The 23,240-nt window shown below is 36.7% G+C and overlaps 1 protein-coding gene across 8 annotated transcripts in view; it reads left to right on the top strand.

Moving 5' to 3' along the window:
• The window catches only part of RNF111 (ring finger protein 111), an 89,345-nt gene that overhangs the window by 29,342 nt on the left and 36,763 nt on the right, over positions 1 to 23,240 (top strand). For all 8 annotated transcript variants that reach the window (XM_032864835.1, XM_032864836.1, XM_032864834.1 and 5 more), the window contains one exon: positions 11,648 to 12,546. In XM_032864835.1, coding sequence (XP_032720726.1) covers positions 11,667 to 12,546 — 880 coding nt within the window. In that variant the 5' untranslated portion in view covers positions 11,648 to 11,666. Of the gene's footprint in view, positions 1 to 11,647; positions 12,547 to 23,240 lie in introns of those variants that run through there.

Genomic DNA, 23,240 nt, shown 5'->3' with positions numbered 1-23,240 from the left:
AGATCCTTCTAGTACACAAATGAATGACATTTACTTTTGCTTGACTATTTATTATTTTTTGTCAGTGATCCCACTTAAATGTGGAAAGTCACCTTTCCTTTTGTGATTCCTTTTCTTTCATAATGTTTTCCCATAGTTCTTAGATATGCTAGCTTTTTTGATTTTTATTGTAGGCCTCATTTTCTTTAGCTAGCTTCCTAGAGTATTTTGATAATATTTTATAAGACTTCTTAGTCTTACAGTCATCATCTTGATGGGTTACTCTGTCAGCTAGTTGTCTTTCCTAAGTTATTTGAAGTCAAGTTTGTGGGGGGGGGCGGAACGACAAAAACTTTGCTCACAAAGTAAGCCTTAGCTGAGATAGTCAACCCATGTGAAAGTCTCTAAAGGTAAACATGGTGCTGTCTGTGCTTCTCAGTTCCTCTTTACTCTTCCAGAGGAGATGGTGATCCTGGGCATACCTCTCTTTAGGTAACTTTCAGAGTCTGACAGTTCTAAACTCCATTGTACCAAATACTTTAATTCCTTTTAATATCATGGGCAGTAATATCTAGAACAACATGGAATGGAGGATGTCCCTGAATCTCCTCATGTTGAATATCTCATGTCTATCTAGTTCCTCTCAAGTTATTGTCTCTATGGATATCTGTTTAGGTTAAGGAGTAGAGTGAACATCTTTGGATTTAGGTCTCTAAATCTCTTCACTCTCCGTATAAATCATTCTAAAATTCAGTGACTTTTAAATGCAACCACAAGACTGAACACATGTGACTCTAGCAAATAATATGGCAAGTCCCCATTATATTAGCATAGACCCATCCAGTGAGACTCCTTGTCCTACCACCTCTTTACCCAGATGATACCAGTGTTTTCCTTTGGTGCTGAGAAAAGTAAGAAATTTTGAACTGTTTAATACAGAACTGTGAACTGATCTACATGTCTGCAGGACTATGAATGACAGAGAATCTTTGATGGTTAAGAAAACTAGAATGCTAGTTTCCTTTGTTTAGGATTTTATTTATTTCAGAGAGGGAGTACACACAGAGGGGTGTGGGTAGGGGCAGAAAGAGAGGGAGACAAACAGACTTCCCACTGAGCATGGGAGCCCACCATGGGGCTTAATTCCAGGACCCTGAAATCATGACCTGAGCTTAAGTCAGATGCTTAACCAGCTGAGCCACTCAGGTGCCCCTCTGTTGTTTCATAATTTTAAAAATTAGCTACTATTTTGGAGTCACATTAAATTTCCCAGTAATTTTTGCAAAACTGATAAAGTATTAATTATTTTCATATAGGTACTGTGTGTCTCTTGTTAAATGTTATATTGGGTATTAAATCTTTTCACTCTATTGTGAGTGGTGGCTTTTTTTTTTTCCTATAGTATTTTCTAATTAGCTACTCTTTGTTTAAAGGAAAGTGATTGATTTTAGAGAACTATTGTGGAAAACACACATACAACTTGCCTACGTTAGTGTTTCCAGGTTTTTTGTCAATCTCATCTGTAGACGTCCTCTGCAAATAATGACCAGAAAATCACCTTCTTTTATTTATGTCCATTCTCTTGTTTGAATGACTTGACTAGTCCTTCCAGAACAGTGTTATATAGTGATGAAAGCTTTTTCCCCCTGATATGAATGAGAACTAGTCATCAGTTTTGTTTTTGTTTTGCTTTGTTTTTTTTTTCTGAATTGTGCAGAGCAAAGAAAACATGTCTGTGAGCTGAATCCAGCCACAGTTCTCTGGTTTGAAGATTAATTTTTTAACATTGGACCTTGATACTCTTAGAGACATGGAAATTGGTCTCTGTAGACTTTCTGAAAGATGCAACTACTTTCCTATTTAATATTTGCTATGAGTCAAGAAGCAGCATGTAGATCAGGTTACCAGTTTTATGGAGGAGAAAATCTTTGGTTCTCTTTTGTGATAAGCTTCTCTCTTTCAAGGGCTTGTTGGACCCCCAAGAATAAGATATTAATTTTTATGTCTATTGTGCTTGTAGAGCTGTTGTAACTGAAAATGGGGTTGTGACAAATGTTCAAGAAGTCTTAGACATTATTGTTAAATAATTTTGTTTCTGTTACTCTCATTCTTCATATTCTCCTTTCTTTCCTGTCTTAGTGATTGACATCACCATAATTCTTAAGTTCCCCCAGTCAGAAATATAGCAGTCATTTTAAAATTTTACCCATTTATTCTACTGATTAATGCAATAAAAAATATTCCTGAGTGTCTAGTATGTGCCAGTTGAGTTTTAGTTGCCAGAGATCAGGCAGTGAATAGGGCAGACAAGGTTCCTGTTTTCTTGGAACTTGAAACTTAGTGAAGGAATCTGTACCATATACAATAAAAATAAGGTAATGAGATTTCAGTTACTGGCAAGTTAAGGACTTTACAAAAATCAGGATGTGATACTGAGTGATGGAGAAAAGAAGTTGTTCTTTAAATGGAGTGTGTCTTAGTCTAGGTTCTCTGAGAAACAGATGCCATGATAGGATTAAATATGCAAGGAATTTTTTTTTTTTTTGGTTGTAAAATGTACATCATATAAAGTTTACTCTTTTAACCATGTGTAAGTGTGTAGTTTGGCATTAAATATATTCACATTGTTGTGCAACCATCACCACCATCCATATCCAGAACATTTTTATCTTTCCCAACTGAAATTCTGTACCCACTTAATACTAATTTCCATCCCCTTCTCTCCCTATATAACCTGGTGACCACTGTTGTGCTTTGTCTCTGAATTTGATTGCTCCAGGCACCTCATGTAAATGGAAGCATACAGTATTTATCCTTTTGTGATTGACTGTTTCACTTAGCTTATTGTCGTCAAGGTTCCTTTGTGTTGTAAGGTGTTAGAATTTCCTTTTTTTTTTAAGCCCCCCCACTTTTTTAGAGTAGTTTCAGGCTTATAACAAAATTGAGAGGGAGGTATATGAGGGACTTCGCATATACTCTCTGTCCCTACACATGCACAGCCTTCCCCATTATTAACATCAGTCATCAGAATAGTACTTTTTTTTTTTTTTTTTTTTTAACCAAGGGTGAACCTAAATCGAGTCATCATCACTCAGAGTTCTTTAGTTTACCTTAGGGTTCACTCTTGGTGTTGTACATTCTTTGGGTTTGGACAAATGTGTAATGTTATATATCCTTCATTATAATATCAAATAGTATTTCACTGTCCTGAAAATCCTCTTTGCTCTACCTGTTTATTGCCACTTAAGCCCTTCCCTGTAACCACTAACGTTTTTATTGTCTCCATAGTTTTTGCCTTTTCTGGAATTTGATGTACTATAGTTGGAATCATTTGGCATGTGTAGTCTTTTCAGATTGGCTTCTTTCACTTAATATAATATGCACTTAAGGTTCCCCCACATCTTTTCATGGCTTGATAGCTCCTTTCTTCTTTGCAGTGAATAATACTTCATATTCTGGATCCACCACAGTTTAGCTACTCACCTCCTGAAGGACATCTTGGTGGTTTTCCAAGTTTTGCCAATTAGAGTAAAGCTGTTACAAACATCTAGTGCAGGTTTTTGTACGGATTCCTTCCTTTAAAAAAAAAGTGGGGGAGTATTTTACTTGTTTATTTTTGTGAAAGAGAGGGAAAGGATTTTAAGGAGACCCTGTGCTGAGCTTGGAGCCCCACACATGGCTTGATCTCACAACCTTGAGATCATGACCTGAGCCAAAATCAAGAGTTGGACACTTAACCGACTTGAGCCACCCAGGTGCCCTGGATTCCTTCATTTTAAGGCCGAACAATATTTCACTCTATATATACACCACACTTTGTTTATCCATTCATTCATTGATGGATATTTGGGTTGCTTCCTCTTTTTGGCTGTTGTGAATAATGCAGTTGTGAACAGGTATGTCAAATATTTGTTTGAGTCCCTGCTTTCTTTTAGGTGCATATCTAGAAATGGAATTGCTAGATCACATGGTAATTCTCTGTTAATTTTTGGAGGAATTGCCATACTCTTTTCCATAGCTGCTGCACCATTTTCCATTCTCACCAGCAGTATACAAGGGATCCAGTGTCTCCACCCCTTATGGATATTTGTTATTTTGTTTCGAATTCAGGACCTGAGATCAAGAGTTGGACACTTAACTGACTGAGCCACCTAGGCACCCCTCATTTTATGTTCCTTTTGGCCATTTGTACACCTTCTTTGGAGAAATCATTATTCAGTTCCTTCTTCCATTTTTATTTTTAAATTTATTTTTAAAGATTTTACATATTTGACAGAGTGAGAGAGTGCACAAGCAGGGGTAGTGGCAGGGAGAGGGAGAAGCAGGGAGAGCCCCATGTGGAACTCGATCCCAAGACCCTGGAATCATGACCTGAGCTGAAGGCAGTTGCTTAACCAACCGAGCCACCCAGTCACCTCCTTTGTCTTTTAATAGGGTTTTTGTTGTTGTTGAGTTTTAAGAGTTCTTTATGTATTCTGGATATCAGCCCTTATATCTTATCAGATATATGATTTGTGAATATTTTCTTCTCTTCTGTGGGTTGCCTTTTCACTCTGTTGGTATTTTCCTCTTTGCACAATATGCAAGGATTTTATTAGGGGGAGGTGTCTGTAAGAGAAAATGAGGGGAGAAGCTGGAGAAGACAGAGTTGTTGGACTGTAATGCAGATCTGACCCTGAGTGGAGAGAGGAAGGAAAAAGTTGGGTTTTAGGAAGTTTCAGCAAAGCCATCAGGGAGTCCTAAAACCAAAGTCAGCTATTAAAATTCTGTGTCTTCAAAGGACAGGCCTAACTTAGTTTCCCTGTTAGAATGTCATTGGCCAGGAGCAGCCTGTGGGAAATGTGACTTCAGGTGAATGCAGTAATGGATTTCAGAACACAGCAGTTGGGGCTCTCCATCAGTTAAACTTTCTGTAGTTGGAGGTCTGCAAGGGACATTCTCATGGTTGCCTCAGAGCAGTCAGAAAAGACTTCTCCAAAGAGTGACATTTATTTTTTGTTTTTAATTTTTTAATTTTTTAAGGTTTTATTTATTTTTGTGTGAGAGAGAGAGAGATCGTGGGCGGGGGGGGGGGAGGAGCAGAGGGAGAAGCTGATTGCCTGCTGAGCAGGTAGCCCAGATCCGAGACTTGATCCCAGGAATCTGGGATCATAACCTTAGCCAAAGGCAGATGCTTAACCAACTGAGCCACACAGGCGCCCAAGGGGTGACATTTAAACCAAGACCGACATGGTGATCAGAAGGTAGTTAGCCTTTCCAAAAAAACAAAACAAAACAAAACAAAAAAAACACGTTAGACATGGGGAATGCAAAGCACAGGTGCAGAGAAAGCTTGCCCTGTTCAGAGACCAACAAGAAAGAGGGCCAGTTTGGCTGCAGCCTAGTGAATAAAGAGGCGAGGTAGTAAGAGGAATAGATGGACATTGGATCATAAAGGGTCATATAAGCTGTGGTAAAGGGTTTGGATTTTGTTTTTGAGACATTTGGAAACTACTGGAAAAATTTGAGCAAGGGTATAATATCTGATTTATATTCTTAGGATACACTCAAGTTGCTATGTAGAAGTGAATTGTTGGTAGAAGTAAAAACAATTAGAGTCTGTTGCAATAGTATAGGGAGAAGATTATGATAATTTGGACTAGGATGCTAGCTCTAGATGTTTCCTAACCAAAGGTTAACAAACTCCTGGTAACTGTGTCTTTCATTATCTCTGGCTTTCGTGCTTTCCCATTCTGATCGCCAGTCCCTTATTGTCTATCCATACATTTTTCTCATTTTATATAGCAGTAGCTTTACTGTTCTTTTGTGTCTGCAGTTTTGGCCTACTTCAATCCCTTTTTTACCCTGTATTACCAGATGGTCCAGCTGAAGTATAGCTATAATGATACTACTTTCTAGTTTAAGATTTTTCAAGGTGTTCCCCTTGTCTTACATTTTAGAATGGCCTGCTTCTTCTATCCCCCACTATGCTGTTATTTCCTTTCCTGACTCTTACTTATCCTTCAAATTATGGATTCCTGGGACGCCTGGGTGGCTCAGTTGGTTAAGCAGCTGCCTTCGGCTCAGGTCATGATCCCAGCGTCCTGGGATCGAGTCCCGCATCGGGCTCCTTGCTCTGCAGGGAACCTGCTTCTCCCTCTGCCTCTGCCTGCCATTCTGTCTGCCTGTGCTCGCTCTCTCTCCCTCTCTCTCTGACAAATAAATAAAATTAAAAAAAAAATTATGGATTCCTTCTCTAATGTCTAAGTGTCCTTGCAGTGTTTTCTTTTTGGTGTTTTGTAATCTATTTCTCTCTCTCCTTAGTCTGAATTCTTTGAAGGTTAGGACTGTTTTACTTTTCTTTTTTCTTTTTTTAAAAGATTTTATTTATTTGTTTGACAGAGAGAGACCACAAGTAGGCAGGCAAATAGAGAGGGGAAGCAGGCGCCCTGCTCAGCTGAGAGCCTGAGGCAGGGCTCCATCCCAGGACTCTGAGATCATGACCTGAGCCGAAGCCAGAGGCCTAACCCCCTGAGCCACCCAGGTGCACCTGATTTTACTTTTTTAATGTCAGTATGTGGATCAGTATCTCATGCAGCCCCTGATACATACCCTAGTGGACCTGTTGGAACTGTTGATTCAGTAAATGCAGTTTTTAGTGTTCTGTGAGTTTTATCCTTAAAGTTTTTTACATTATCCCATTTTTTTCTGTACTCTGATAACATTATATCTATAATTGTCTCTTTTAGGACTTTTAGTGAATTATCTGTAATTGTTTATTTCATCCTGATGTCCTTGGTCAGTAGGAATTCAGATGAATCATTTGATAGCCAGCAGTCTGTCTCTGAACATTATTGTCTGTTTAGGCTAGGTTGCCTCGATCATTGATCTTTCTTCACATTTTTATTACATCTAGCTTCCTTTTTTTTTTTTTTTTTTTTAATATTTTGTTTATTTATTCATGAGAGACAGAAAGGCAGAGGCAGAGGGAGAAGCAGGCTTCCTGCTCTGCTGGGAGCCCTATACAGACCTTATCCCAGGACTCTGACAACCTGAGCTGAAGGTAGACAGATGCCTAACCGACTGAGTTACCCAGGTGCCCTGCATCTAGCTTCCTAAAAGAAGTTGAGTTTGGCAGTCTCACAATAGTTATCCTGCCTATAACTTTCTCCTTTCTGTCAGATATCAGTCTGCAAGTTAATTTTAATTTGCTAAGAAGTTTATCAAAGTTCCCTCATTCCTTTTCATAATTGAGTATATTATTAGATTGTGTGCTCCTACTTGTAAAAGCAGAACTCTCTTTTTAAGGAATTTAGTTTATTTTGGGCATTTTGCTAATGTAGTTATGAGCCCAGAATGATGCCTGTTGGGCTGAAATATCTTTATTGCTAATGAAATTTTGACTGATCAGAATATGTTATAACCCATATTGTCCATATTACTTAGCTATAAGAAGTGGTGATAATGAAGCATTTAGGTGGTAGGAGAGAGTATTTTGTCAGGTTCTTGATTTCATTTTCTTAAACTGGCACATAGTAAAATAAATACCAGTAAAAGAGAATTAAAAATTCAGAACATGTCTTAAGTAATATCCCTGTGGTACAAATATTTGTTTCTACTGAGTTATATTAAAAAAGTGCATAAACAGTGGATATATTTCTAGTTCATTTCCTGATAATCTTTGAAAGTTTTATAGAAAAATACAGAATCTTACGGATATTTTAAAACATCTTGTTCCTTTAGAGCTCTGTAAGATCATCAAATTTCTATTTAAACTTAACAGTACTTACATTTACCATTGGTTGTAAAAGTCATTCATACCAATAATAATGACTGTTTCTAAACCATATATCAGTTTACAGATAGAGTTCCTCAAAGTTGTATCCATAATGAGTTTTTAACCCCTCCGCCTTATGTTCATGTACATTTAATTTATTATATAAATTGCCAAATCCTAACCCTAATATTTAGTTTTTGAAAGTTAGCATTTTTAGTTATTGTGCTTTTTTTTAATGTAAAGTTTACTGCTAGTTGTGTATCCTGCGCTAATATCAGAAGTAATTGGTATGCTGCTGTCATGACATAGCAATACAATCATTGAATCAAACCAGTACAAGGAGCGACTAGTCTTGCGGATTTAGTACTGAAGTAACGTATAATAGCAAGTAAGTCCTAATGTGGTTAAGGAGTTAAGATATATCTGGTACATGTTTAACCTCCTTTGTAAATTGGATCAGCCAATAATTTTTTTTTAAATTTTATTTATTTATTTGACAGACAGAGATCACAAGTAGGCAGAGAGGCAGGCAGAGAGAGGAAGGGAAGCAGGCTCCCCGATGAGCAGAGAGCCCGATGCGGGGCTCGATCCCAGGACCCTGGGATCATGACCTGAGCCCAGGGCAGAGGCTTTAACCCACTGAGCCACCCAGGCGCCCCTGGCCAATAATTTTTATAGAAATAAAAGACTAGGGTGTAATTTCATCAAATACCAAATAGTTTAGAATATTATTTATTGATCCTTTGTGTTAGTTTTGCTGCTTTTTTAGTTAAAAAAATGCAGTACTAGTATTTATTTCTTTTCATGAACTTCTCTTTTTCTCAGTTCAAAATAAAAGCATGAATTAGAATACTCCTTGGTGGGAATAGCTCAGGTAATATGGGCTTGACATGATAACTCAGACAACAGTTACTGGTATACAAACACACACCACATACCACATCGTATACCTACCACCTATCCCTTATTCCCTCCCTGCCTCCAGCTAGGCAGACAAAATTCGCCAAAACCCAGAGCAGAGTTAACCATAAAGAGTTCATTGTTTTGGCTTTGGGGCATAAGCTAATGGAAGAGAAATTGAGTTTAGTAAATTATGCTATGAATCACTTCTTTGTAAATTCACTTATGGATTCCTGTTCTCAGAATTGATCTGTCCTTTTGGCAAGTATTCATTGCATCTTAGGATCTCCATTACCAGTACCTCGAGTGTGACTTAGTAATTAAGGGTGAGGAGTCTGAAGCAGTTTTTTTCCTTCAGCATAGGAAGTTTATTTCTCTAGAGATCCAACTCATCACAACTCCTCAGAGACATAGACTTCTGAAAGATCCCCAGATTTTTCCAAATGACATGACTCTTTAATGAGATCAAAGACGGGTCCATAATTATCTGATGCACAGAAGTCTGGCTGCTTTCTCTCTTGACTTTTTGGCAACAGCTTTATAGAGATATAATTCACATACCATTATAACTCTCCCTTTTTAAGTGTGTACGTTACTGGTTTTTAGAATATTTAGAGTTGATTAACTATCACCACAATCACTTTTTTTTTTTAAAGATTTTATTTATGTATTTGACAGAGAGAGATCACAGGTAGGCAGGGAGCAGGCAGAGAGAGAGGGGGAAGCAGGCTCCCCGCTGAGCAGAGAGCCTGATGCGGGGCTCGATCCCAGGACCCTGGGATCATGACCTGAGCTGAAGGGAGAGGCTTAACCCACTAAGCCACCTAGGCACCCCCACAATCAGTTTTAAAACCTTTTCACTTCACTGAAAATAAATCTGAAACACTTTGGCCATCACATTTCAATTCTCTGGTTATTCTCCTGTCCTAGCCAATCACTAATCTACTTTCTGTCTCTATAGCACTGCCTATTCTGGACTTTTCTTACCAAAGGAATCTTACAAAATGTGGTCTTGTGACTGTTTCTTTTACTTAGTGTAGTACTTTTGAAGTCCTGTCACTTCATAGCATGAAATAGTATTTCATTTCTTTTGATTAATGAGTAACCATGGTATGGATTTATTTATTCATCAGTTGATGGACATTTGTATTGTTTGCACTTTTGTGCTATCATGACTAATGGTACTATGAATATTGTAGCTAAGCCAGGTTACATTCCAAAGTGGCCACACCATTTTATATTCCCACCAGCAGTGTATGAAGATTTTTAACTTCTTTAAATCCTTGCCAATAGTTGTTATTATCTCTGTTTTTTCTATTGTGGCCATCTTAGTTGGCCACCCCTTGAATCTTAAATCACATTTATTCGTACCTTATTGTGATTTGTGTTTTCTTACATTTAATTACAGTGATCCTTATCTGATTTGCTGCCTCTTGTAATTTGGTCATTGCTGTGCCCATGTGTTCAGCCATCTTTGTGTTTCTCCTTTACTACTTCTGCTGAACTCTAGACAGAGCTTGATGGCTGATTCTGGTTACAGCACTGCCTGTTCTTGTAAACAAGAATTATAGAAGATAGAGGTTTTGATAGCTTTATATAGAAGCAGGCTGTTTCTGGGGTGGCTGGCTGGCTCAGTCAGTGGAACATGTGACTCTTGATCTTAGGGTTGTGAGTTTGGGCCCCATGTTGGGCGTGGAGCCTACTCAAAAGAAAGAAAGAAATAGGCTGTTTCTTTTTTTTTTTTTAAATTGCTATCATCTGTTCTGATAATAGTTATACACTAAAGTAGGAGACTTGTGAGATTGTATATTCCTGTAACTATCATTTGTGGAGGAGGAAAAGACTTGCTACCAAATACCTTTTCATTCTCTTTTTAGGAAGTGGTTTAAAAGTGCATGTTAAATACAAAACTAATCCATAGTCTTAGAAGTTAGGATAGTGGTTACAACTTCCAGTAGTTGGAGTGACTGGAAGGGGATTTCTAGGGTGCTGGTTATCTTACATTTGTGATCTTGGAGGTTACATAGGTATATTCATTTTGTGAGAATAGATCGAGCTATAAAGTTAAAATATGTGTGTCTCTTATACTTCAATAAAAACTTAAGTTAAAAATCTTAACATTATTTAGTCATATTTTGGAATTCCACATTAACTGCCTTTCTGATAAATACATTCCATTTTGAGTCATGATATTTATTACTTTTATGTTGTTACCATTCTCATGTGTACATTGCATTGATGTAGATGCATTAATTTCAAGTTCCCTTCTTCAGCAGCCCCTACTTTCAAAGACACAATGATTTAGATACCCTTAGATTAGTTATAGGAAATTTGGTTTTATGTTCTGCTGTGCTGCTTTAACTGACTGATCTTCAGCCACTCACAGTCTTGGCTGGAGTCTTTCTGCATATATCTAAAACTTTGTGAAATGCAGTAATTGTGTATTTTGTCTATCAGTGAGTTATATTCTCATTAGAGAATAGAGTAGTACAAAGAAAAGATACATGGGAAAGAGGAGCTATATTTATACTAGTTCATTATTTATAGCTATCTGTCTAATACAATAACCATCTAGATGTAGAAAAAAACATTTAATTACCACTTTCAGGATACCAGGAGAAAAGCATTGACTAATCAAAGTCTTTTAAATTCTAGTCCTTTGATCTGTTTTTACTGTAATAGGTTTTGAAGAAATTGTTAGATTTTAACCAGATATGTTGCTGAAGGTAGAAAGATAATAGAGCAAGGTAAGTTTTTGGTTAATAGAAGTTTTCAAATAGGCTTCTGTTCTATGATCTTTACTGTATTTCTGAAGATTGGGTATGTGGTAGAGGTATCAGAAAAATGGTTTAAAAGAACAGTAAAATGACTTATTACAGCCAACTTATATCCTGGTATATCAGGAAAAGGCAGTTCTCTGTTCTAATAATGTCCTCAGTGGCATCTGAAATGCTTCAGTTCGTGTAATAAAACACATTAACATCCTTTTAAATCTCTAATTGTGTCTTCTAGGCCTTCCTTAAAGTTTCTCATGTCTCAATGGACTCCTGAATATAACAAGCTGTATACCTTAAAAGTGGATATGAAGAGTGAGATTCCTTCTGATGCGCCAAAGACACAGGAGAGTCTGAAAGGGATCCTCTTGCATCCAGAGCCCATTGGGGCAGCCAAAAGTTTTCCTGCGGGAGTTGAGATGATTAACAGTAAAGTGGGGAATGAATTCTCTCATTTGTGTGATGATTCTCAAAAACAAGAGAAGGACATGAATGGTAACCAACAAGAACAAGAAAAAAGTGTTGTTGTGAGGAAAAAACGCAAAAGCCAGCAGGCTGGCCCTTCTTACATGCAAAATTGTGTTAAAGAGAACCAGGGAATATTAGGATTGAGGCAACACCTAGAAACACCAAGCGATGAAGATAATGATTCCTCTTTTAGTGATTGTCTTTCTTCTCCTTCATCTAGTCTGCATTTTGGAGATTCTGATACTGTGACTTCGGATGAGGATAAAGAAGTCTCTGTAAGACATTCCCAGGCAATTTTGAGTGCTAAAAGTAGAACTCATAGTGCACGGTCCCAGAAGTGGCCTCGGACAGAGACAGAGTCTGTTTCAGGATTGTTAATGAAGAGACCCTGTTTTCATAGCAGTTCATTACGGAGGCTTCCATGCAGAAAGAGATTTGTAAAAAATAATTCCTCACAGAGGACGCAGAAACAAAAAGAGAGGATATTAATGCAGAGAAAAAAACGAGAAGTGTTAGCCCGAAGAAAATATGCATTGCTCCCCACTTCTAGTAGTTCCAGTGAGAATGACCTCAGCAGTGAATCCTCTTCCAGCTCCTCAACTGAAGGAGAAGAAGATTTGTTTGTTTCCACCAGTGAAAACCACCAAAACAATCCAACTGTTCCCTCAGGTAAAAATGTTTCTTAGGTTGAGCAAAACGTGGAAGCTCTTGCGTTGTGTTTTTGCTTAATTTTCTTCTGTGTATTAGCGATTTCATTGCTTTTAGAAGGAATATGAGGCTCAGTTAACTTTTATTTTTAAGCCATATAAACAGATTGCCACCTGTAGTATTAAACCATGACTCCATTTCTAAGGTCAAATTTAAAAAATTTTTTTGGAGGCTCTGTGATGGATTTCTTTTACATTCAACCACAGTAAGGACACTAAAATAGTTAATATTATTTTTCCTTTAAGTACTCTATTCTTATTACTAGTTACCTTTATATAACTTATATATATATTATAGATATACATATTATATATGTATATATATATACATTCTATGCCTCTCTGCCTACTTGTGCTCTCTCTCCCTCTCTGTCAAATAAATAAATAAAATCTTAAAAATAAATAAAAGTACCAGGAATGTTTAAAATAAAAAATAAAAGTTTACCACTTCTTCTTAGGTCCCAGTTTTATTACCCAGAAGTAGTTTGCAGTTTCTTCTCTCCTTCAGAAAATGTGGAACATATATAAGGGTAAATAAATAATGTAGGTTTTTTTTTTTTTTAAGATTTTATTTATTTGACGGAGATCACAAGTAGGCAGAGAGGCAGGCAGAGAGAGAGGGGGAAGCAGGCTCCCTGCCGAGCAGAGAACCCGATGCGGGGCTCGATCCCAGGACCGTGGGATCATGACCCGAGCCGAAGGCAGAGGCCTTAACCCACGGAGGCATCCAGGCGCCCCAATAATGTGGGTTTTAAAAATATTAGTGTGTATGGTTATATTCTCATTTTACTTATTTTTTAAGAAATTTTTATTTATTTATTTGACAGGGAGAGAGAGACAGTGAGAGAGGGAACCCAAACAGGGGGAGTGGGAGAGGGAGAAGCAGGCTTCTTCTGAGCAGGGGGCCTGTTGCAGGGCTCCATCTCAGGACCCTGGGATCATGACCTGAGCCGAAGGCAGACACTTAATGACTGAGCCACCCAGGATTTCTGGGAAATCCCTATTTGCCTCATCCTTACTAATTGTGTTTTAAATTTATCATGGCTCTCTGTTCAAGCTTGGAAAGACAAAATGGTATGTGACTTGGGTTGTTAGTTGCCAGTTAGGTTGAGAATTTATACATCCAGTTTTGTTCCTGATATTATTTGCCAAGAACCTCAAATATTTTAAAACAGCTTAATAGAAGCTAAGTTTGAGAGTAGATGTTAATTTTGGTGACATATTTCTGTGATCTATTCAGTGTACCTTATCTGAACTGCTGCTTAAATTTTTATTTTATACAGTCCTTATATTAGCACTGGGAAATTCTCATTTCCCAGTTGTTACTGTTTTTTAATTCAGTGACTATGTATTTTTATTTACAGCTTAAAAGAATATACCAGGTATATATTTATAATTTCCAAGTGCAATCCATACTGTATTGACTTATTTTAAAAGTTTAAAAGTTTAAAAACATTTAGATAAGATAACATTTAAGATAAACTTTAAGACAACCTGTGGAATTGTAAAGTCCTAATATTAAGAATTATATTTGTGAATATTTCTTTTCCTCCTTTTCCAAAAATAGCACTGTAGAGGTTTTTGTTGTTGTTGTTATTTTTATATGGAAATGTTTTTTATGGAAATTTTATATGGAAATGTTCATACATAAGAATGGACATATACCTACATAATCTAGCTTCAGTTTTCAACATCCTGCCATTCTTACTTTATTTCTCACCCTTCACTTTTTTTCTGGAGAATTTCAGAACAATTTCTAGATATCATACCATTAATTTGTTTTGTATACTGCATATTTCCTGCAAACTGGTAGTTAGATCTAAAAACTTGATTTAAATTTAGTTTAGCAACACTTCCTTGGTGGTGCTGTGTACTTTCTGTTGCATCACTTGTTAAAGTTGATGAGAGAGTTAAGATGGTGTCATTCTGATCCTTCCACCCTAAAGTTCCCCATCAGCATTTCATGTAGTATTAACAACAGCTTTGATGATCTTGCCTGGGTCCATTATTTCATTAGGCAAAGTGATTACTTTCTAATTCTGTCATTCTGCTTACATTTATTAATGGAAGTTCTGTAAGGCATTCTTCTAACTAATTGCTTATTTTGAAATGCAGTCCATATAGGAAAGGTAAAATGAATGCTTGGTTCTTTACCTAATTTACCATTTTTCAGAATGAGTCAGTACTCTAGCAATATTTTTCATTTTTAGGTGTCATTATGAACTCTAGGGTTTTTAGTACAGTTGATGTATTGCAATCTTTTTATTTTTTGATGCTCGTATAGTTCTTCTGTGGCCTGTGGGAGCATCTTCAGATTGGGTTTGTGTCCTTTGGATACCACCCCAGTGGTCTCTGACAAGATGGTCTCTGATAAAAGATGATCCAGAGTCATATTTTACATTACCTGCCTCAAAGCTGGAAACCAACCATTTTTTTCTTTTTCTTTCTTTCTTTCTTTTTTTTTTTTTTAAAGGTACTGCTGATTTCCTTTTATTGAGAAGTGATGTTTAGAGGTTATAGATTGGGAATTACAGTGTTCATTGCTCTGCTGAGTTACATTATTGCTTTCAGCTTTTTTTAATGGATAAAGTTAGGAATATAAAGGTTTTAGAAAGAGATAAACCATTAATTTATAAGACTATTTTCATTGAAAGTTTAAGATTAGGATTTTTTTAAAGGTCTTTTATTCATTTATTTTTTAAAAGAATTTTAATTAATTTATTTGACAGAGAAAAGACAGAGAGGGAACACAAGCAGGGGGAGTGGGAGAGGGAGAAGCAGGCTTCCTGCTGAGCAGGGAGCCCGACGTGAGGCTCCATCCTAGGACCCTGGGACCATGACCCGAGCCGAAGGCAGGCAGATGCTTAATGACTGAGCCACCCAGGCACCCCTGGGATTAGGATTTTTTTTTTTTTTGTTTTAGGATTAGGATTTTTATGTAAACTTGTTTTATATTGGATCTCTTTATTCTTACATTGAAAATCTTGATTAACAATATGAAGAATTGCTTTTTTGCTTTATCCTATACATACTATAAGTACACATAAATGAACATTCATAAATGAATATAAATGAAAATATTTATAATTATTACTAACAGTAATGCTAATAAGTCTAAGAGTTTTGTTTTGTTTTTTTTAAGATTTTTATTTATTTATTTGACAGACCGAGATCACAAGTAGGCAGAGAGACAGGCAGAGAGAGAGGAGGAAGCAGGCTCCCTGCTGAGCAGAGAGCCCGATGCGGGGCTCGATCCCAGGACCCTGGGATCGTGACCTGAGCCGAAGGCAGAGGCTTTAACCCACTGAGCCACCCAGGCGCCCCAAGTCTAAGAGTTATTGAAGTTATGCCACCAATCAATTAATTTTAGAGATTTTATTTGAGAGAGAGCGTATAAGCAGGGGTGTGGCAGAGGGAGAAGCAGGCTCCCAACATGGAGCTCAGTCTCACGATCCTGGGATCATGACCTGAGCTGAAGGTAGATGCTTAACCGACTGAGCCACCCAGGCACCCTGTATTTTCATGGCTTTTAAATTTTGGTTTGTTATTCTATCTTTTTTCTGTTCAAAAATATAAACAAATAGGGCACTGGGTGGCTCAGAGGGTTAAGCCTCTGCCTCCAGCTCAGGTCATGATCTCAGGGTCCTGGGATCGAGCCCCACATCGGGCTCTCTGCTCAGCAGGGAGCCTGCTTCCCCCTCTCTCTCTGCCTGCCTCTCTGCCTGCTTGTGATCTCTCTCTCTCTGTCAAATAAATAAATAAATAAAATCTTAAAAGATATATATAAACAAATATGCATATTATTCTCTCCTCTTAAAATGTGTCTCTTGTTTTTCCACCTAACAATATTTAGAATTGTTAGGGTATAGAGATTATAGAAGAATAAAAGTATGTGTGTGTATGATATATATGATACAAAGGAGACACACACACACACAAATCACTCCTTTATTCATTGCTTTTCATTCCTCTTTATTTTCATTTTTATTTATTTATTTATTTATTTAGATATTTTATTTATTTATTTGACAGAGAGATCACAAGTAGAGAGGAAGGCAGAGAGAGAGAGAGGAGGGGAAGCAGGCTTCCTGCTGAGCAGAGAGCCTGATGCGGGTCTTGATCCCAGGGCCCTGGGATCATGACCTGAGCCGGAGGCAGAGGCTTAACCCACTGAGCCACCCAGGCGCCCCTTATTTTTATTTTTTTACTTCTTTTTAGTACTCCATTGTGTGGTTACACCAAAGGTAGTTCAATCTGTTGATGAATAGTTTGCAGCCTTTTGCTGTTAGAAGCAGCACTGCAATGAATCGCTTTTTGTATATATTACTTCATATTTTTTGCCATTGTATCTTTGGAATAGAATTCTAGGAGAGGATTTTTGGGCCACAGTTAAATGAATATATTATTTTTTAAACATGGCCAGATTTCTCTCTGGGGATCATAATCATTTTGGATGCCCACCAGCAGTATTTGAGAGTGTTTTCTCAAAGCCTTTCCAACAGAATTTATTGTCAGATATTAGGTTTCTTGGTCCATCTGATAGGTAGGAAATAGTATGTCAGCATTTAAAAAAATTTTAATAAGTAATGTCTTTCATATGTTTATTTTTTATTTTTCAAAAGATTTTATTTAGAGGCACCTGGGCGGCTCAGTTGGTTAAGTGTCTGCCTCGGGCTCAGGTCATGATCTCAGGTCCTGGGATCAAGCCACTTCCTAAACCTCACCCCCACTCATGCTCTCTCTCTTGCTCTGTGCTCTTTTTAAAAAGATTTTATTTATCAGAGAGAGAAAGAGAGAGTGAGGCGGGAGAGAGAGTGTCAGTATCCTAAGCAGACTCTGTGCCGAACATGGAGTCTGGCTCAGGGCTGTATTCCACCACCCTGAAATCATAGCCTGAGCTGAAGTCAAGAGTCAGACACTTAACCAGCTGAGCCACCCAGGCATCCTTTTTCATATGTTTAAAGGTCGTTCTGTTTCTTATGATCAATCTCTTCATATCTTTTGCCTGTTTTGCAGTCAGGTTTTTGGTCTTCATTCTTCTGTCCATTTTCAGATGCTTTATATATATTGGGGACATAAATCCTGTATAATAACACATTTCCGCAAAATTTGTCATTAGTCCTTTGACTTTGTTCCACTTTTTTATCATGCCAAATCTTTTTTTTTTTCTTTTTTTGGTTAGTCGTATTTACTGATCTTTATCTTTACTGTTTATGGGTTTTGAATCATAATTAGGAAAGTTTTTTCCACTTCAGATTTATAGGAGAAATAACCTATTTTCCCCCAACCCTTGCATTATTTACTTTTCTTCTTTCTTTCCATTTAAAGCACACATCTATGTGATATTTATCCTTATGTACAGTATGAAGAATGGACCCATTTTTTTTCAATGTGGCTGTCCAGTCGTCCCAAAACAAATCATTAAAAATTTTCTTTCTCCGATTGACTTGAGATAGTGTCTTTGTCATATGTTAAATTTCCATAGGCATTTGGGCCGGAGTTTTCACTACGTTCCATGGGTCTGTCTAGGCTTACACTAGAAACACATTTTTAAAATTATAGACTTTTATATTTTCTTGGTTATTTTTGCCTGTTTATTCTTCCTAGTGAACTTCTCACCTTGTTTATCTGAGGATACTGGTGGTGGGGAGACACATGATAATATTCTTACTGGGATTGTATTTGTTGTGTAAAGTGGGTGAACTGACATACTTAATATTTTGGATATTAAATATCCAAGATTTGGATATATTTCTTTTCAAATGAAAAGACATACCATATTCTGAAATGGTATGTCTTTTCATTTGTTGAAGTCTAGTTTTGTATTTGGCAGGGAATGTTCTATAGCTTTTTTTTTTCTTTCTTAAAGAAAACGGCTTCATTGAGGTGTATAATTTACCTACCATAAAGTTCATCATTTTAAGTATATGATTCAGTGATTTTTAGTAAACTTAAAGTTATGCAACCATTACTACAGTACAGTTCTATAATATTTCCATTAATCCCAAAAGATCCCTCCTGCTTTGAAACTAATGCCTATTCGGTTCTAAGTCCCACATAGCCTAATCTGTCACTCTCTTTAAGGACTTGCCTTTTCTGGACATTTCATAAAAATACACGTGTGTGATCTTTGTGTCTGGCGTTTTTCGTTAAGTGTAATGTTTTTTGAGTTTCATCCTTGTTGTAGCAGGTATCAGTAATTAGTGTCCGTTTATTATTTAGTTCTTTTATAGTATTCCATTGTATGGATATACCACATTTATTTTGTTTACCCATTTGTCCGATGATTGACATTGAATTGTTTCCAGTATTTGGCTACTGTGAACATTTAGGTACAAATCTTTGTGGATATATATGCTTTCAATTCTGTTGGATATAGAAGAATCCTAATGAGGAGTCAGAGCTGCTACAACTTGATTAAGTTTGTTACTGCAAAAGACAGGAGCAGTAGCACAAGTAGCTGGTAGCAGGAAGATTCTGCTTTTGATAGTAACTAGCACCTACATATTTGGTACTTACAGCACTTTAATGTAGTTTATGTAAAGCATATGAGCTTTAGAATTGAAATTAGGTTTGAATTCCCAGTGTTGTTTACTATTTGACAAGTCATTTTAACTTGCTGAGTTTCAGTTTCTTGATGGAACTAGACACACAGAATATTGTACATGGCACAAAGTATGTGCCCACGAATTGGACGCTATTCTTATTATTAGCATCACGCCAGACTTAAGACAAAGAGGGACCAGAGTAATTGGTGATTATAGTGTTTGAAATTTCTTACAGATGCTGCCAAGAGAATCTGTGATCTCTTACCAGGGAATAGAAGTGGTTGTTGAGTTCATGAAGAGCTCAGTCAGAGAAGCCATTATTTCTGTGACCTGTATTAAAGTACCTACCTTCTTTCCAGGCTGTTACCTGTTGCTTTTCTCATGATTTTTTTTTTTTTTTTTACCCTTTCCTCCTTACGTTTTAAAAAGTACAAGCAACATAAGTAATCTTTTTTTTTTTTAATTTTATTTATTTATTTGACAGAGAGAGAGAGAGAGATCACAAGTAGGCAGAGAGGCAGGCAGAGAGAGAGGGAGGAAGCAGGCTCCCTGCCGAGCAGAGAGCCCGATGTGGGACTTGATCCCAGGACCCTGAGATCATGACCTGAGCCAAAGGCAGAGGCTTAACCCACTGAGCCACCCAGGTGCTCGCAACATAAGTAACCTTAAAAGAAACAGTTAGAGGCGTCTGGGTGGCTTAGGTTGAGTCTTTGCCTTCAGCTCAGGTCATGATCTCAGGGTCCTGGGATCGAGTCCCACATGGGTCTCTCTGCTCGGCAGGGAGCCTGCTTCCTCCTCTCTCTCTCTCTCTCTCTCTCTCTCTGCCTGCCTCTCTGCCTACTTGTGATCTCTCTCTGTCAAATACATAAATTAAAAAAAAAAAATCTTAAAAAAAAAGAAACAGTTAAAAATCACCTAGGGTCCTACCACTCTAATGTCCTAGCTATATTCAATACTTATCCTATAATATTTCTAAATGTAAGAGACAGCTTGAAAATAAAATTGTTCCAATAAGAAATGACCTATTTTCCTGATTTTAAGTAGTATTGAGATTTAACTTCATACTTTTAGGAATGTTTCCTTTAAATTTTAAATAATTGTCATTCTAGAAAAAACACTAAGTTATAGATGTCCAAATCTTGCTGGTTGTGATTATTATTTAGTTACAAGTATTATGTTCAAGTTATACTTGCAAAATTTTTTTCTAGAAAAAGGATACTTAAGCAGTAGAATAACAGTGTATCAGCTACTTATATAACCTTCAGTTACACAGTCCATGTTCCAAAAAATTATGTTGAATTTTAATGCCTTAATAAAGCTAGCTTTGTATCTCTTATCACTGGAACTTCAAAATGTTGCATTTATGTTAGATTTTGCTTGTTTATAAGGTGTTTATAATGTTTGGTTATTTTTTTACAGGCTTTTAAGGAAATTGCATGTATACAATACATGGAGAGAAATCACTAATAAAGTTTATATGCAGGTGTAGCTTTTCTCCATGTAGAATAGTAATGTCCAGTTGGTGGGTTAAAATAAGGAAGTATTAAAAAAATGTTTTCTTTATGTGTATACTATTCTTAGTTTTAAATATACAATTCTTTTTGTACTTCTGCCTTAAGCTACATCGTGTGCATACTTATGAAGGAAGAATTGGAAAAGTAATTTGGGAATTAGATTTAGGATATTATTTTAAATAGACACTCAAGTGCTATTTTTTTCCTCTGCCTGTAAGATATATTTAGTCTGTTAAAAATACATTCTACCTCAATATGTCTATGTGTGTAGTCTTTAGAACTTAAAAACTACTTCAGAAATAACTTTCTCCAAATCAGATCATCTTTCATTGACTCTGATTTGCTGGTGCCTGCTCTCTTCTCCTCTTTGAAGTATCAGAGAGTACATCGTAGATCTTTGTCATGAGCTTGTACCTCTTCCAGATACTGGCCAGCTTTTGAAATAATGCAGATGTTTGATGATGTAGAGGTCTGTTAGAGAAGAAAGTCAATGGTTCCAAGGAATGGCACCTTGGATGAAGGAATAGATTGCATAAACTCCACCATGACAAGAAAGTCGAACCATTTGTTGTCATTGTGGTAAGCAAGAGTTCGGTAAAAGTTGGATAAAGATGCATATACAGTATCAATGTTATACATACATACTGGGAGAAAATAAGAATAAAGGGAACTCATTTAGAATAGCAACAAGGAGAATAAGATCTCTAAGAATAATCTTAATAGGAGTATATTTGGCCATTAGCTTTCATAATGCAGACCTAACCTACATTTTTCTAGAGATCTTTGTAAAAGATATTGGTAGATGGCAAGATATATTCTTGGATGAAAAAATGTGTTTTATAGAGATGTCAGAACTTCATCAATATTGCTTAATGCCAGTTCAGTCCAAATCTCAAGAATTTTCCTTTTCCCTAGATTTTATAATCCTAAAGAATTAGGAATACCTGAATCTACTAGGTGTCAAAATAGAATTTTTCTAGTCTTTTCAACAAATGTTATTGGAACATTAGCATACACCTAAATGTAAGAGCTAAACTGTACAATTCTAGAAGAAACATAGGAGAAATTTTCAGTGACTTTCTATTAGGCAGAGATTTCTTTTATGTCACCAAAAGCGTCATGCATAAAAGAAATTGCTAGTTTGGATTTCATCAAAATTAGAGACTTTTGTGTTTCAAAAGACACCATTAAGAAAATGAAAAGTTGGGGGCGACTGGGTGGCTCAGTCATTGGGCATCTGCCTTTGGCTGGGGTCATGATCCCAGGATCCTGGGATCAAGCCCCGCATCGGACTGCCTGCTCAGCGGGAAGCCTGCTTCTCCCTCTGCCTCTGCCCCTCTGTCAAATAAATAAAATCTTAAAAAAAAAAAAATCTTAAGAGAAAATGAAAAGTTGAGGAGCCTGGGTGCTTCAGTCGGTTGAGCATCTGACTCATGATTTTGGCTCAGGTCATGATGTCAGGGTTGAAGGATTGAGCCCCGTGTCCGGTTCCACGCTCTGTGGTGAGTTGGCTGGAGACTTTTTTTTTTCTCTCTCCTTCTGCCTCTCCCCTCCATGTGCTTGGTAGAGGGAGAGAGAAACCCAAGTAGATTAATGTTCATAGTGGCTTTATTTGTATTGGTCAAGTGTGAGAAAAATCCAGATGTCCATCAACAGAAGTATGGATAAACAAATTGTGATACAGTCATATAATAGGAATACCACTCAATAATAAAAAAGAATGAGCTATTGATGTACATGAGTATATATCACAAAAGAATATTTCACTGAATGAAAAATCCAGACACTTAAAAAAAAATCCAGACACAAAAGTGTATATAATGTATGATTCCATATTGATAGAGAACTCTTGAAAATACAAACCAATCCATAATGACAAAACACAGGTCAGTTATAGGAGTGTAGGATTGGGCATGGAGAGATGATAATTGAAGCAGGGCACACAGGATCTTTTAAGGGTGTTGGAAATGTTCTAAAATTAGACTGAGGTGATGGTTATATTCTATAAATTTACTAAAAGTAGTGAACTATGCACTTAAAATGGGTGAAATTTTTAAGCTTTCAGTATTTGTGTGGGAAAGTTCTTATTAAAAACATGACTTGTAAAAAACAAAAACAAAAACCTGACTTGTAAACTCCTTGGCAGACTTGGTAATAGTAATGACAGAGAGGAATATTTTTAAAAAGGTTAAAAAAAGGATACATTCGGTACCAGATTTGTGAAAAATATAGCAGGAGAAGAAATGTAACATGACTTTTATTTTATTTCATTTTTTTTTTACCATCTTAACCATTTTTTTAAAAGTGTACATTTCTGTAGTAGTAATTATATCCATATTGTTGTGAAGCAGATCTGCAGAACTTTATCCTTTTGCAGTTTGAAACTCCATCTACTAAATAACTCCCTTTTTCCTTTCCCCTCAGTCCTAGTAGCCATCACTCTACTTTCCTTATGAATTTGACTGCTTTAGATTCACACATAAGTGGAATCATACAGTATTTAAAATTTTTTTTTGACTGGGCTGTTTTACTTATAGCATAATGTCCTGAAGATTTGTTCATGTTGTTGTAGCATGTGATAGGAGTTCTTTTCT

This window comes from Lontra canadensis, unplaced genomic scaffold, assembly GCF_010015895.1.
Source record: "Lontra canadensis isolate GAN:19392208 unplaced genomic scaffold, GSC_riverotter_1.0 scaffold28, whole genome shotgun sequence".
Classification (NCBI taxonomy): domain Eukaryota; kingdom Metazoa; phylum Chordata; class Mammalia; order Carnivora; family Mustelidae; genus Lontra; species Lontra canadensis.
The sequence above is the reverse complement of the archived record's forward strand: the minus strand, read 5'-3'. Positions and strand labels throughout refer to the sequence as shown.